The sequence below is a fragment of the Egretta garzetta genome, unplaced genomic scaffold, assembly GCF_000687185.1.
Source record: "Egretta garzetta isolate BGI_Z169 unplaced genomic scaffold, ASM68718v1 scaffold36, whole genome shotgun sequence".
Lineage (NCBI taxonomy): Eukaryota > Metazoa > Chordata > Aves > Pelecaniformes > Ardeidae > Egretta > Egretta garzetta.
In genome coordinates this window covers 2,261,200-2,278,454 of record NW_009259975.1, presented here as the reverse complement: position 1 = coordinate 2,278,454, position 17,255 = coordinate 2,261,200, and the positions used below count along the sequence as shown (strand labels likewise).

The following is a 17,255-nucleotide window of genomic DNA, read 5'->3' as shown; positions in this document are numbered from 1 at the left end:
TTTCTTGCTGCTAAACCCTGCGCTGCCAGATACAGGCTCCTTCCTGCCTGAATTATAAAATCATAGGATAGTTTGAGTTGGAAGGGACCTTTACAGGTCATCAAGTCCAACCCTCCTGCAATGAGCAGGGACATATCTCAACTAGATACAGTTGCTCAGAACCCCATCCAACCTGACCTTGAATGTTTCTAGGGATGGGGCATCTACCACCTATCTGGGCAACCTGTTCCTGAGGTGATTCAAAGCCAGCTTTCAAGTCTTTACATCATTCATCAGTCACCTTTCATGTTTGTTTAGCAAAGTGTTTAAAAACATGTGAAAGACATGAAGAATGGAAGTAAGTATGAACTGAAAACTTTGTGTGTTCAGTGTTGGTACACTAGTTCACTGGTATGGGAGTCTGGCTCTCCCATGGCTAGTAATAGGAGTTTGGCTTTTGTTGGTGGATATTTTTCAGGATCAGATGAAAATGTCAGGTTATGCTGCCAAGCACCTTAATTCAAAGGCAGCTCTCCTGGCTTTGGCAGACCTAGCCGAGCATTTGCTGCCCATCAAATAAAGCCACCTCCATTCTAGGCACAAGATAGAAGCAGAAGCAATGCTGAGAACTCCTGTTCAATACAAAAGATGAAGATTATTCCTTTGTAAGCACTATGGAAGAGAACTACAAGCCTCTTTACTGAGGATTCAATCATAAATTTCCAGGAGTAATATGCTGCTGGTGCGTAAATGGGTAATGGGTGATGATTAATGGGTGTGGGAGGAACATGTTCATGATAGGGCTGTGAACCATGGTGATGTTAGTTAGGACAATTTTGGCAAGGTGCTGCTTTATGAGACAAGCCACCGATCCTTGAAGTCTTTACAAGACCTGTTTCAGCTGAGCTGCAAGCACAACATGATTTTGTTTTGCCAGATTCTGGTTCTTATTCTAAAATAGTAAGGCAGTTCAAACACAGAGAAAAATATTTTCTCTCCATGGAGTAGGAGGGAAGCAGAATGACAAACATGCTTTTTAAAGGACAAACAGAGAAAGAGTCCCTGTAGAGCTACCTTAAAAGCATGTAATATATGTAATAATTGCACACTTATGTGCCCAGCAAAATTATCTTCCTATGAAAGAATACAGTTGGCATTTTAAAAGGACTTCTAAAATCCTGTTTTCTGTATGCAGACTTGTACACATACAGATATGTTAGCTCTTCTGCAGGTGGATGTGTTCATCTCTTCCAGGGATTATGAAGGATTAAGAACAAACTTTCAATGCTACAGTTTCAGAGCTTCTATTTATGAGTTATAGGAAGAAAACCAGTTATAATTATATTTGCAGTGTAAACTCCTTGGATTAAGTTGTTTTCTGAACAGAGATATGCTGCCAACTTTTTAACCAGAAAATCAAATGAAAATATTTCCCTGGATTTTGCCAAAGTCTAACACATTAGGGAACCCTGTATTTAAACAGTGTATATCAGCGGCCTCCCCCTGCCTCTTTTTTTATCTGTGTGATCAATAGTACTTCTACTTTCCATGCTTGGATAAATTAGCAATTCTAACATATCCTATTTGCATTTTGAAAGTTTTAAACAAAACTATTTCTTTTTTCTTTTTCTGTTGTGTCCTGGTACATTTTCTCCTTTAGAGTTATTAAGTGTGTCAAGTCTGGTGGGTTTCATTTCTTACAGTTTATGGTTGGAAATCTCAGAGAGAATGGACATTAATTGAGAAAGAGCTGCTAACACCATTTCTCCTGCTACTCAAGCTTTTTTAAAATATTAAAAGCGAAAAGGGCAAGCAATTTCTATGGGTGTCTTAATTCCACAGTTGCTTTTGCTTTGCACATATCTTTAAATCAGAAGAGTTTTGTTTTGACCTGAAAAAAGTCCTTTTATAAGTACAAACAAAAGCAGAAAACTAGGGGAGAAAGGGGAGCTCTGATATTTTTCCACAAAGTATGGAGCCTACAGTAATCTTTTAAACATAGACCTGGATGGCTTTGTGCTTCAGCAGCCATAGTAACTACTTTTCCTGATGGGGCAATATGACTTCAGCTTGTGTGGCTGGTATTTTGGGCTCAGTGGAGCTGTAGCAAGACTCTTCTCCCCATTTCTCTGTTCATGGTGAGAAAAGTTAATTTTTTGTCCACAGTAGAAAGAGCAGCTTTTTCCCCTTCTCTCTCCTTGACAAAAGATAGCTTCTTAAAACTTAGGCATAAAGATTGTGTATTTCCAATATTTCTTTACTTCCTCATTCTATTTCAGCCAATTTCTTGATTCTCAATATTTAGTCATTCTCTTTCCTAGAAATCTGGTTTAATACCCATGCTTCAATAAGATAGTGAAAATTGAGTTTGAGGATGACTGCAAATAAATAAAATTCTAACAGAAGAGGAACTATGACACTGTATTTTTGAACTTTTCATTCCCAACTGTCATTCCCTCAAAGGAGTTTCAATTCCAATAGTGTTTATACCTAAAAACTAGTTAGGGATAGATTTTCTTTTTGTACAACACCAAAATAATTTTCACCAAGAAAGTTTTAACCAAGGCATGCAAACCCATACATGCTTCTTAGACATGTTGCATCTATTAATGATTTTTTTCTCTTTAGATAAAAGATAAATTGGTCTCATATAATATTTTCTTCATATGCTGTGGATACCATTTTATGATACAATTTTCAAAGAACTTTATGTTCTTCAATCTTGAAGACCAAATAAACTTCTGTCTTCATCAGCCTCTTCATCTTGCCTAACAATTGTAATGACACAACTGTCTTCCTTTGGAGCTGGGATACTGTTCAAAACTTCTTACCATTAAGTTTTTTTTCATCTGTAGCTAAATTCTCATTCTCTTTTGTGTGTGGTTCTCTCTTTTGAGACTGTGAATAATTGTCCTCTTTCCTCCTCGCAATTTCCTTGGAAAGCTATTTATAGATTGCTGTGATATTGATTGACTCTTCCCTTATATCCATCTATCCTCTTCTGTCTTATCTAAGTCATGACCCTTACCCTTGCATCATTTCATTGTACTCTTTTATCTATGCAACTTTTTGTGTAAAATAGTTGATTAAAATGAATGCTGTTAAAAGCAATTGTCAAATCCTAAGACAAAGAGGAGAAATATTATCTTAGTTTGTTAGAATTTAGGAGTAGATAAAATTTGGTAAGTAAAAAAGAAAATTTGTATTTGCCTCTGTTGTTTCTTGTTTGGTTTTGCCCCTGGATATCAAGGCATGTGGGGTAAGTGTCTGGGACATTGCAAAGTTGGAGAACTTGGTTTTATGGATTTGCAAACAATGTAGATGACTGGGAGCAAGGAGAGAAGTGGTAAGAAACATACCTTCTTATAGTCAAGGCTCTGTGAGAGGAATTAACAGGCTGCATCCCCTGAGGATCTCAGTGCAACCCCCACCAGTTCCCAGGGGGAGCCTCATCATTCAGCACAGAGCAGCCTGTGGGCAAAGGCACCGTGTTGTAAGCACAAGGACAGATTCGGGATGTCTCCTAAGCACTGCCTGGGTTGAATAGTCTGGCCCTGGTAGTTATTGCTCTGAGACAGAGCTTGGTCCTTCTGTACATATTATACTGGATGTAAATAGTTTAATAATGTATATATATTTTTAATAAACAATTCTTGAAATAAAGAAGAATAACTTACTTTCTTTTCCTATTTGTTTTGTTTGTTTGTTTTCAAGGTCACAACCTGGGATTGGACGCGAGCTGAGAAAACATTTTCAGTTTATGAGATCATGTGCAAAATTCTCAAGGTATGATGAGAAAGTATAAAATAAATCACCACATTGTCAGACCAGTTAACAAGCCAGAGCATAACACTGCAACTGGAAACTGCATGTGACCACCTTGCAGAAAGAGATCCGTTTTTTTCTCTTTGAAGTCAATATCAGAAGTCCTGGTGTCAGTAGATACAAAGCCAAACTAGAAGGCATGGAAAAATTGGAAAGAAATTGATTTTGACTAGGTAACTATGTTATTTCTCCATAACACCATATGGAGTTTATAGCTTTACTTTAATGTCATATTTAACCAGTATAACTTTTTTTTTTTCTGCCTGAGAAGGTAAAGAAATAGTGATCAATTTGTTTGCTTTCAAATATGTTGATGAAACTAACAGTGGCTGCAATGTAAGATTTCACTAAGACTGACAGCAGAGTCTTTAAATTATGCAATACCATTCTGAAAATTTTTGTCTTATTTTTTCCAATTTCTTCAGTTTGCCTTAATTGTAACAAATGGGAAGAGATAATGAAATATGTTTAGAAAGTTAAAGCTATGAGTAGCAAATTGAATAGGGCCATTATTGTACATTGTATTTAATTTTTAATTCTGAATTAGTTCAGAATTAACATATATCGTCTTCTCTCTGTTTTAAAAGCAGTGAAAAACAGTTTTCCAGATGTGCAGCATTTCTCAATCTAAAACATGAGGAGAGGAAAAGGAGATGAAAAAGAGATGAAAAAGCATTGTCTCTTTCCATTCATCTGAAGTGCTTTCCTGTGTATGTTGGTTTGGGAATTTTGGGGTCAAAATTATGTTAAAGGTAATTTGGTCTTTTCTGAAGTTTCATCTAGGAAGAGATAGACTAGTATCACAAGGAAGCATGAAAAATCATATTTTAAAAATGTCTTTCCCATTGGGAAGACCTTACACTGACATAAGGTTGGACTTGATCTTAAAGGTCTTTTCCAATCTAAACGATTCAATGATTCTATATGCATGGTACATTTCCTAGTTTTTCTAAGTCACGTAGGTGCACTACACTTTCCTTAGGGAGGCAGGTTACAGATGGAACAGCTCAATAAAATCCAGAAACTTTTTACATCAGAGACTTCAAAAATAAGAAACCAAATTTATAGTCTGAAGAAAACCTCTCTGCTAGCAATTTGGAACAGAAAAGTGAAAGAAGTTCTTTTACTGCTACATTGGCTGTGAGGTCTGGAGTCTTCATCAAGGAGTAGAACAACTCAAATTCAATATGTCCCATCACTGTGGTATGTCCTTTAACTACCAAGCATGTGCAGATACTGACTCTTTAGTAATGATCATGTATGGAGAGAAATAACAGGAAAAGTTAGTCACGCGAAGACATTTCACTGAGGGTGTAATATGAACAATGCTCTTAAAGCACAATCAGGCTTTGAGAGAGGTGAAGAATATCACTTGTGACATACACTTTTTTTTTTTTTTTTTTGGTAACCTCAGATTACTTCAGGCCTTGAGCCTGGAAAATGGTAAGCACCAAGGTAGATCTTCTCAGAGAAGTAAGCCTGTTGGAATCAGGACAACTCTTCCCTGTGACTTATCCAAAGATTTTATTATACTGCTTGAATAGAAATGTACAGAATCTATGCCATGTAGTTTTCTGTAATTTAAAGGTCCTTCTTCTTTTCATTTCTTCTACCCTTTTCCTTTGTGTATAGTCTGAAGAAAACCTCTCTGCTAGCAATTTGGAACAGAAAAGTGAAAGAAGTTCTTTTACTGCTACATTGGCTGTGAGGTCTGGAGTCTTCATCAAGGAGTAGAACAACTCAAATTCAATATGTCCCATCACTGTGGTATGTCCTTTAACTACCAAGCATGTGCAGATACTGACTCTTTAGTAATGATCATGTATGGAGAAAAATAACAGGAAAAGTTAGTCACGCGAAGACATTTCACTGAGGGTGTAATATGAACAATGCTCTTAAAGCACAATCAGGCTTTGAGAGAGGTGAAGAATATCACTTGTGACATACACTTTTTTTTTTTTTTTTTCTGGTAACCTCAGATTACTTCAGGCCTTGAGCCTGGAAAATGGTAAGCACCAAGGTAGATCTTCTCAGAGAAGTAAGCCTGTTGGAATCAGGACAACTCTTCCCTGTGACTTATCCAAAGATTTTATTATACTGCTTGAATAGAAATGTACAGAATCTATGCCATGTAGTTTTCTGTAATTTAAAGGTCCTTCTTCTTTTCATTTCTTCTACCCTTTTCCTTTGTGGATACTCTTCTCATCCACTCATTTTTAGCTATTTTTCTTTCCCCCCTTCTCCATTATCTCCTCTTTTTGTATACACATGTGGGGATTTTTTTTTCTCTTTTCAGCCATGTATCAGAAGTTAGTTACAGCCAAGGAGTCAGTCCACAAAGCAGTAAAACCTATCCCAATGCCTTCCTGGCACTGTTGTGTGGAAGCACAGAAAAGAGTTCAAAGATGCTGGTTTTAGTTATCACCCAGCTCTCCAAACTGCCTGGGAGTAGATCCTCCATTCTCAGCCTGTATTAACAGAAGGCCTCACAGCAGAGAGGCAATCCCAGTTTAAGTGATACAGGAATATAATTTATGTGTTTCTTTATCATGTTATTCATTTTCTGTTATTTCTTTATTGTCTGTAAACATGGTCAGGCTTATAAAGTGTTTAAATATTTCAGCTGGGTTCTTTAGCTGACTAAAACCTGTAAATAATAAAAAATAGTAGTAGAAAAATCATTGCAATGAAATTACAGCTTCTGACATTGGAGTATTAATCTTCACCATGTTCTAATTTTCTACAGCAAGTACAATAGGACTTAATGATGGTTTTACTAGATATAAAAACAAGTAAACCCAAGAAAAACAGCTTCGCATTGCTACTGCTACACTGAACCTCTGTAGGGATCCAAGGTTTTGTTCAGCTTTAATGCCAACATCATCAGGCATTTTAGCAGTGCCTGTTTCTAGACACACTTGTACAAACCCCATGGATGTTACGGAAGCAGAGGCAACTAAAAAAAAAGTTACTTTGGTGCTTTGTAATCACCTTCAAACTTTTTCCTTTCTACAGTACCTCATATGCTACTTTCATTATAACTTTGCTTTCCTTGGAGAATTAATGAACTGAATGACAAAAGGGCAAACAGGGTTTGAAGTGATTATTTTCTGAGACTGATAGTATGATAGCTCAGAAAACCTAATGAAAAAATGAAGAAAAGAACATGGGCTTTTCTACCGCAGAGTGTTCCCATTCCTGCACTTCCTGTTCTTCCATGGCAGAGGCTGATTGCATGTCATTCTTTGCAGGAAAATTGAGAAGACAATTATTCTGTATTTCTACTTCAGAAGAGACAATCACATGTCATTGGGCAGAAATAAATCCAGGAAGAAAGTAATGCCTGTTTGCAGGACAATATCATCCCTCAGTGTCTCTGAAGTGGGTTTAGTTCCATATTCTCAGCTAAACTGAAATTGTTCAGTCTATACTTCACTCAGAGTAAATATCATAGAACATTCCCAGATAGTGAAAAGCCATCATTTATATTCTTAACTTACGTTAGAATGATCACTACCATGGATTTTGGGCCAAATGGACCATCTAGTACTCTTCCCAAAAAATACCTGGCATAGCTTGAGAGTTACGATGGGTGAAGGAGCTTTTGTAATAAGTCATTGTATGTGAGCACCCTGGTTTAGGGCAATAAAGAGTTTCATAGTATGGATGTGGCCTGGTCCTTGCCAGCTGGCTATAGTGTCAACAAACAGTCCCATACATGCTTCATTTTTTAGTATAGATACAGCTTCTGTGGCTAATATTTACTTTAAGTAGAAGGACTTGCAAGTGGTCTGTGCTTACCTTTGTATGAATTTGCCCAGGGGTGAGAAGTGGCGCTCTAAAATTAATGTTTCCAAAGGATATTTCCTTTTACATTGATCAGGCTGTTAGGCACCATGAGAAGGAGCAGAAGATTTATCATCGGCATGCAGGGCTGAATGTGTTTGTCAGGACTTCCGCAACACCTCTGTAGAGCCAGAAAGAATATGGGTCTCATGTCATCTTCTTTGACAAAGTGAATTACTAAATATCATATCACTTACTAATCAAAATGTATCTACATTCCATGGCTTGCTTAGATTGGAATGAGAGGTTTCAAAATCCTTTTCCATATTCAGACTTACAATCATTAGGAACTAGGATTTCACCCAAGCTTGCTGGTATTTTCTCCTGCTGTATACTGGCAACTTCAATAACTGTCCTTTGTACCACAAGGACAGGACTTTACTAAACCTGTCTGAAAGCATTTTTTTCTTCCTTCTTCCACTGCTTAATTCTGACTAAAATTCTGATGAACTGTACAAGAGTAGTTTTGATTAGGGAGACTTAGTACCTTAAGTTTGTCTTTTTAAGTAGAATTGTAATTTTCCTCAGTTAGAGAGATTTCTCTAAGTTTAACTTCATGACAGAAGTGCTACAGTAGAGAATATGAACTGCCAGATCCTACTCAATGCACATTAATATTTCAGTGTTTTGGTATGAGAGAATACTATCACTTCTGGTGACAGTAAAAATATTAAAACACTAAATAAATATTAATGTCTACACCCAGCAGATGACTTCACTGATTTAATCATCAAGAGGGGAATATAGTCCAAACATGTTAAATAAAACTCAGAACACATCTGCCACCATTGCCAATGTTTTCTTCATAGTTGCCTGCACGTGTGAAGTGTGCTTTCTCCTGCAGCATCCATTCCAAAGGCTGACTCTTCTCATGAATGATATAGGAAACTGGGATACCATTTTCAATTTTTACAGTTCTTTCAGCCTCAAGCACCTAAAAGGCAGGATCTTCTGCACCTTCATCAGAGACGTCAGAAATTATTATGTCATTTAGAACTAGTGGGTTCATGTTTGTAATAGTCCTCTAGTAAATCACTATTTTGTTGTTACTGTATTCTTTTTTTTTTTCCAACCATCAGATTACAAGGAAAAGAAAGAGGAGGAGACTTGCCCTAAGCAAGGCAATAAGTCACTATTCTTAATGTGATTAGGACCTTCTAAACAGTTAGGAAGACCATTAAAATTTGAACCATAAAAGTAGATTTTAAAAAGATATCTTTTGACTGTGTGAAAAAGTGTTATTGATATAAATTCAGCAAAAGAGCACTGTTTACCTAATGCAATATTTATAATTTTAGATAGTAAAAAAGTACAAAAAAACCCCTCCCAAACCGTGACAATCACATTCATACAGTACCAAAAACATAGTGGATTATAAAAAAGGTTCTGTAGAAAGTTTTCAAAATACCATGTAAAAATACGTATCTCATAAGTATAAAGCTCTTCATTGTCAAGATTCTTGTGTTGAATTAATAACTTTGACATGCAAAGTAGGTAAAGCAGGCTGAGTACAAAAATCACATTTTAATTATATTGGATTAAATTATTAATTGTGAAATAATGGCAAACAGCAGTGGGCTATGTTTGATGTAAAAGGAACATTTATGGAGATGCAAATAACTTAAGACCTGGGGGGGGTAAATACATAAATTGATAAGCATACAAAGTGATTTATTAAAAATTCAATAGGTCTGTTCATTATGGGGTGGAAATACTTTAACAGAGAGAAAATGCAAGGCACTGAAGAACTCTTTAACCCTAAAAAGAAAGGTAAAAAGAGTGACTAGAAAACAAAGTCAGGCAAGTTTAAATTGGGAAGAAGTTAGAAACTGCAAAAGTTCTGATGATTAATCAGTGGAAGGTACTAGTAGGAGAAGCTGATAGGTTTTTAAACCACTTCCTTTTTTTACCACCAGTTGTATTCAAACTGGTGCTAGTGGGACAGTGACACTTGCATGTGGATGAAAATCTGTGATCCATGTTAAGCAATTTGTCAGGCAAGATAATCTAATGATACTACTTCTGACATTCAAATGTATCTATGAGTCATTTTTCAACCGAATTGTTGGTAGAATTTGCTATGAATAAATGTTTCTAATTTATTCTGGAATAAGCTTGTTTCACCCTATCCTCTATTTTGAGGGGTAAAGCTGCATTGACAGCCAACTAATTCCAATGTTAGGATTGGTCAAATCTTCAATACTGCAGAAAAGCAGGTACTTATATCGCTAGCGTCAGAAACAGGCAGATGGCCTTGTCCTGTTCAGTACTTCAAAGCTGGTTGAACTATATATGTCTTTTTGGTACCTCTTATATTTTTGATATGCAGTTTTAGCCTGTGTGTTTTGAGTGTGTGTGCATGTGTAAATGTGTATATTTTAACAAGATTTAAGTATCTTTGATAAATTGGTAAATAACTTCAATATTTAAGCAATTTTTCTATATGGGGGGTAGAAAAAATGTTGTTAAATTTTTCAGGTACGTTATGAAGAATAATATAAAAGATCACACTTCTCTGCAAGCAAGTTTGCCTTGTTTGCTTGAGTTACTAATGTTCTTCAGCTTCATCCAAGCGTCTCCTTTTAGTTGTGAGGAAATGCTTTCTATAGTTCAGTCACCTCTCTTCTGTCTTCGGTGTGTCATGTAAAAATATTTAGAGATTTACAATAGAAAACACACTTTATTCAGCCTAGAACAGGAAACATATTCAGGTGTCAGATCAGCTCTGAAATGAAATGTGTGGATAATTGTGAAAGGCAGTCTATGCCGGCAATATGTCAGCATGGTGAATCATTGATGTTTACAGCTGGTATCACTCACATCAGTGCAGCTGTAATTTTCTTACTATATTAATCAGGACAAACTTGGTGTCTCATAAGACTTGTGTTTCCTTCCTTATTTAGCTGTTAGTGTGTGTAAAAATCCTCAAATGCGGTTATGTTAATTTCCCACTTAAATTTCCTATAATTTTGTTCTGCATTTCCAGTAAGTCAAGTACGGGGAAACGGTGATATAAATAAAGCATGGGGAACTACTAAAAATGTTTATGTATTCAGAAAAAAATATTAAAATTAATGCCAATAGACACATAAACTTATAAAGTGAAGGTACAGAATGTATTTTGAGATCTGTCATTAATATAGTTTGCTCAATGGCTGAGACTTGCATCCTGATGTGGTTCCATTAAAGTACTTCACATGTACTCAGAACTTCTTAGGAGGCATAACCAATGAATCCTTTTTATGAATAGGTTAATGCTGCTTCCAGGGAAAATTAGATTTTCAGCCAGGGTTTAGCCAGGTGCCAGTCCTTCGAAAAAGTGCTAAGCCATTGAGTGCTTCAGTTCTGAAGAGTTGAAGTAATTTTCAGGCTTTGGTTTGCCTCCTGTTCTAAATTTAAGAGTATTTCATGTTTCCAAAGAGAAGAGGATCTGATACCACTCTAACAAGAATTACAGTTATCTTATAAGATAAGAAATATGGTAAAATTCATAAATGGTCTCCATGTCCACTGACATTAAGACCACCATTAAGCTGGCTTCAGTTACACCATAAAGAAAAACTTCTCAGGTGCTAGTGTCATTCAGTACTGAAACAGAGCTCCTGATGAGGCTGCTGAATTTCTATCACTGGATCCTTATAAGCATAAGCTGGTGTGTAGCTGTTCCTACCTTGCACAGAGATATGCAGTAGATGACCACACCTCTGGCCCGATCATCCGTATTTTCAGTGATTCTATATGTGATGTCAGTTCATTTCTCTTCAACATGTATATAGTGATACAATCCCTAATCTGTGGTGTGTTAACTTGGATAAATGTAATGGGCCCTGTGCGTTAAAGTTGTTGATGTTCCTGTTACAGTACAAACACCATGAGTCTTTTTTGAAAGCTGCCACTTTTTATTTCATTTGGAAAAGGAGGGACACACAATATTTGAAATGTAAAGTTATTAAGTAAGGCTTTTTCTGTTTCTCTTTAAATTCAAGAGGTTTCTTTTTTATTTTAAAGAAAACCCCCTTTTTGGACATTTTTAATGTGACATTAGGATAGTATAAACTGTCTCATTTTGGGGAAAAAATTAGTCCATTGTGTTGGGCTGGGGCTGATAATCTCAGAGGCTGATCCTGCTTCCTGGATGAAATAACAAGATAGACACAGAGGAAAAGAAAAATAATAACAGATACAGAAAATATATGTTAAAGTGACTCCTGCAACCTCTCTGTTGGTTAAAGGCATCAGCTTTTCCTTCTTCCAAGAAATTGCTTTTTGCTGCCTGTCTAGTTATGAGACCCACAGTGGTGTTGTGACATCCTTGAAAGGCAAAAGCAAGTTCAAGTTTTAACATAAGGCAAAAGGAATGATGAAAAAGAACAGAAATAAGGTGTGAAATGTAAATACTGAAGGAGGATCCTTGGGAAAGACAAGTATATGTCTTGCATCTCAGATGTTCAAGACTTATCCAAAGTTTGAGAAGGTTTCCTTTCATTGATTTTGCAATTTCAGGGAATTTCTCAAGATTGGAGTGATGTATTATTTCAGTATTTTATCCACTAATATGTTCTGAAACATCAATTTGGGTAGATTTTTGTGTAGCATTTTTCTCTCATTTATCAATTTTCTCATGTTTTTTAGTCACATCCTTTAATTATTTGATGTTTTTTTCCCATCTTTATTTCTGACTATTGCAATAATTAAATTTAGCATAAGATGTTGCAGTTATATTGTATAAAGGATTTAGGACTATAGGCTTTCATGCAACAGTGATCACACTGTATTTTTTCACTGGATCTGTCCCATTCCTTATCTGAAATAAATTGTTCCTGTGTCAGGAACAACTATTCGAAGTTTCCTTTAGTACATTCTCTTCACAGTGGAGGTCTACATGTTACTTACTCTGAACAGCCAGAGCCAACACTGAAAACAGAAATAAAAATTTCCTAACAAATTTCTATTTTGTTTTATGATAAGATCTTCTTTTCCATGGGCACTTTTGAATTTTTTTCAGAGCACTATTAGCAAGTACATGTAAAATATTTTTTACACATTTGCTGATATGAATTTGCTGACATATTGACATCCAACACAAATGCTTTCACTATGCTACTCTAATCTATTCTCAGCCTGCCACAAAGTATTAGCAAGCTATTTCAGTAAGGAATTCTGTTGAAAAAAAAAAAAAAACACCAAAAAAAGAGAAGAGTATACAGTCATGTAAGTAATGCTTTTATTATAACTTTCAGTAAGGAATTCTGTTGAAAAAAAAAAAAACCACCAAAAAAAGAGAAGAGTATGCAGTCATGTAAGTAATGCTTTTATTATAATGCATAATCAGTTTGGTGGGTAATTTTCCAGCCTTTTATTTTATCGGATTTAATTCTTATCCTTCTGATATTTGTGTCCTCCATGAGGAAGACCTTTGAAAGACCTTTTCCTTTTCATACCTTTAAAACAAATGCATCTAAAATTGGGGAAAAAAAACCCCAATAAACCTACAAAAAAATTCACCATGTTAGAATGATAAAGACTTCTCTTCCACATAATTTCTCTGTCCAGTTCTGGTTTTGAGTCAGGTGCTTTTTTCTCTTCTTGAAGAGCTACATAGCCTCTTGAAGGAGAAATAGTATGTCCTGTTCTTGTTTCCCATGACTAGTAGCATGACATCCCATAGCAGCTGGGAAAAGTAGGGAAGGTTCTTCTCTTCCTATACATCATGGGGATGTTGCTTCTGTTGCTGAAGCAGTTGTTGCTGTTCCAAAGAATGGAGGTCCCAGAGAAGCCCAAAAAACAGTTCAGGGGGTGGTTCTGCTTGTCTCTTGTTTCTTTGTTTTTAACATGAACAAGCCAATTTCATTCCTTCTCCTAATTTATTTCACAGAACAGATTCAGCTGGTTTAATTATGAAATAAAAATAAAAAATACCCTCAGGCAGGCAACTAACATGGAAAAACCCCCAGCTACAACTATTTAAATTTGAGAAAGTTGTAAACAAGGGCTCAGGATGAAAAGACAGGATCACCCTTTAGCATTACTATCTATTATGATTACATTTACTCTTGTGGGATCTGTTCTTAAACTTAATTTCCAGCAAATAATGCCCCAAAGTTTGGAGAGGTACAAAACCTTAAAAAATTTCCCAGAATATGATCAGCACATTTTTTAATCTCTGTTTCTAGTTATATTAGTCTCTGATTTCTTGTTAGCAGAAAATAACCACCAATGCTTCTCTGGAAAATATTAGACTAATTTCTTTCTCCAAAAGATTAGTCTGTTTTATAAAATTTTGAAAACTTTCCTCACATGGTATTAAAATAAACACATTTCTGAGTGGAGGTCATTAAGTAATAGGCACAATTATGGCACTTGCTCAGGAGAAACCAGTGTTCAGACTCTTGCTCTGATTCAGATGAGGGTCTTTGAGACCGTATCACCTTTTAATCAGGCAGAATAGGAAATTAATTTTCCTATTCAGCAGAATATGAAAGTAATTCAAGCTTACTGCTGTACTTAATAGGCTACAGGGAATGAATATTTCCATTGCTCTGAAGCAAACCAGAAAGGTCTTTCTAATGGAAATTTAATTGAAGCTAAAATTTAACCTGTAATTATTTTTCCTTTGAGAAAATATATTTTCATAAAATTTGGACATTGAAAAATATTCTGTCCAGTTTTAGTTTAGCTGGCAATCTCTGTTTATTTGAATGCATATATAAACACATATGCAATTTCAACATTTTTCTTCCATTTTTTAACATTAAAATCCAGAAGGGTCCAAATGAGATGAGATACGTACAAACATGTGCATGTCTGCATGGGTCATTTTTTCTTTATTACTTGATTAATAAGTATATGTTGGAGAAGCAATATATTTTTTTCACTCTGGAGTGAATCTGTTCCCTGCCGCCTGTAAATGCTATTAGAACCATCTCCATAGCAACTAATGGTGATGCTCAAGAAAAGTGTTCCCAGAGTTTACGATAAAGAAGTAGATCATTAGATTCCCTTAGAAAGAAGGATGTATACTTACGCAGATGGAACTGATAAGTGAAAGGAGACACAAACAGTAAAATAATTAGGGCACTGATGACAGCAAGTGTAAAGGCATTATATGATTAGTTTTTACATCTGCCTTGGAGTTATTGCACTCTTGAATTGACGGGAGAATGCTTTTTTAGGTGCTAGGTTTGAATCTTAGTTATGATAGGATGGATACTAGCCAAAAAAGAAAACAGGTTTTGTTTGTCTTCTCATCTGTGTCTCATTAAGAATTACTATAATTAATATCACAAACATTAATATTTGCCTCATTTTAACAGCTGTAATAAAATTATCTAAAAATCAAGCTCTATTTTGTCTGTTTGGATATACAACTCTGATTAGGATGGTTTTGAACATTTTACATTAATTGTTGTTCATGTCAAAAACTGCTCACCAGTGTCAATAATATTTACAGTTCCATCACCAAATTACTCTGCATATTACATATTATTTCACAGGTAAAGACAGTTCTTGAGCACCTCCTGGGTACAAGTCATGCCATGAACATGAAACCAGTAGACCTAGCTTTGTTTTCTATTGTGCAGACCTTTGTAGAATAGAACAACTCAACTCTCACTGACTATAGTAGAAGTTGAGGGTCTCTTGCATCTTAGTGGATTTAAATGATAGCCAAACTATGAGTATTCAATGCATTCATCATACATAAAATGAAAAGGCACAAGTAATCAAAAAGGAGCGGTGCAGCTTCTGGAGAGGACAGTCTTTCAAAAGAGAAAGGATTACCTATGCAGAAAAGAAGGAGATGTCACTACTTAGTGATAAAGAAGTATTCTGCCTTAATTTGAAAGGACCTGCCTAATGAGCCATGCTTGGTTCCCTTAGACAAATTTATTACTCTCACTTAACATGGACATCATTATTAATTAGGCAAGCAGGAGTCATACCATCCTGTCAGCAGAGATGCTGATTGCCCTGAAGCTGGGTGTAAGCCAAGGACGTTCCTCACAGCCCATCCTTCATCAGGACTACTTTCCTGCTACAAGTTTTGTGACTGTTCCTTTTCAGAGATTCTGTATTAATTCACGTTGAGAACATCAGGGGCAAATGGTACGGCTCGTCATTAACAGTGTGAAAGAGTTCTTAAAAAATCAACATGAAATTGGCTCATGTCCATCATTGACTAGTAAGTGATTATAAAAATACAGGGTCATAACAGTTTCTTAAATGTGTAGAATGACATTTTATATTTTAGCTGAAATAACCATTTAGTAAAAGTTAATGAATGAAGGTTCCTGCTAAATCCAGACCGGGTTTTGAGGCTCCTGACAAGTTTATCTTAACTTTGCAGAGACTTTTGGACAATTCTCAGTTGGATTCCTAAGAAAAAATTTTGCTTTAAATTCCTACCTTTACAAGGACATTTGGAAAGCTGTCTTTTAGCTTTGCCTACATATTGTTTCCTGCAGTTATCCATTGTACAAATGGAAACAAGTTAGATCTATAAATTTAGAATATAGATTTAACTTTTTAAAAGCCTGAGAACAAATAGAAAACTAAAGAAAGATCTTGCAGGAAAAAGGAGCAGAAACAGTACTAAAGAGTCTTGCACCAAATTATTTTTACAATGTACAAAGAAACACTACTAAGGAAAGGAATACCACATATGTATGCATTGAGGTTTAACCCCAGCTGGCAACTAAGCACAATGTAGCTGCTCGCTCACTCCCCCCACAGTGGGATGGGGAGAGAATCAGAAGAGTAAAAGTGAGAAAACTCATGGGTTGAGATAAAGACAGTTCAATAGGTAAAGCAAAAGCCTCACACAGAAGCAAAGCAAAACGAGGAATTCATTCACTGCTTCTCATCGGCAGGCAGGTGCTCAGCCATCTCCAGGACAGTAGGGCTCCATCATGCGTAATGGTTACTTGGAAAGACAGATGCCATCACTCTGAACATCCCTCCCTTCCTTCTACTCCCAGTTTCTATACTGAGCATGACATCCTATGGTCTGGAAAAGCCCTTTGGCTGGTTGGGGTCAGCTGCCCTGGCTGTGCCCCCTCCCAGCTCCTTGTGTACCTGGCAGAACAGGGGAAGCTGAAAAGTCCTTGACTGGTGTAAGCCCTGCTTAGCAACAACTAAACCATCAGTGTGTTATCAACACCCTTCTCATGCTAAATCCAAACCACAGTGCTATGCCAGTTACTAGGAAGAAAATTAACTCTATTCCAGCCAAAACCAGGACAGTATGGTTTTTAAAACCAAAGTACAACACTTAAATATATTTGACTTGAACTTTTCTTACCATGGAGTTAGCCATAGACAAATACATACATTAGAACTAGTCAAAAAATGGAATTACTATTCTGTGGAAAATTAATTGTTTCTGTGGAAATGCTGAATTTTGTTTTCATTCCAAATAAGAACTTCATAAAATGTAAATGCCAATAATAAATGAGTACGTTGTGTGTGTTTGTCACAATATGATGTAGCAGTTGAAATATTCTAAAATTTTTATACATAAACCACTGAGGGGAAATGCTACTTATTACTGATTAGATCTTTTCTAAATCAAAGAATATTCTCATTTTCATATATAAATAGCAAAAACG

The 17,255-nt window shown here is 35.9% G+C and overlaps 1 protein-coding gene across 1 annotated transcript in view; it reads left to right on the top strand.

Annotated features, from left to right (window-relative positions):
- SNTG1 (syntrophin gamma 1) overlaps positions 1-17,255 on the top strand; it is a 158,891-nt gene that overhangs the window by 111,127 nt on the left and 30,509 nt on the right. The window contains exon 13 of the mRNA XM_035895882.1: positions 3,694-3,765. Coding sequence (XP_035751775.1) covers positions 3,694-3,765 — 72 coding nt within the window. The remainder of the gene's footprint in view (positions 1-3,693; positions 3,766-17,255) is intronic.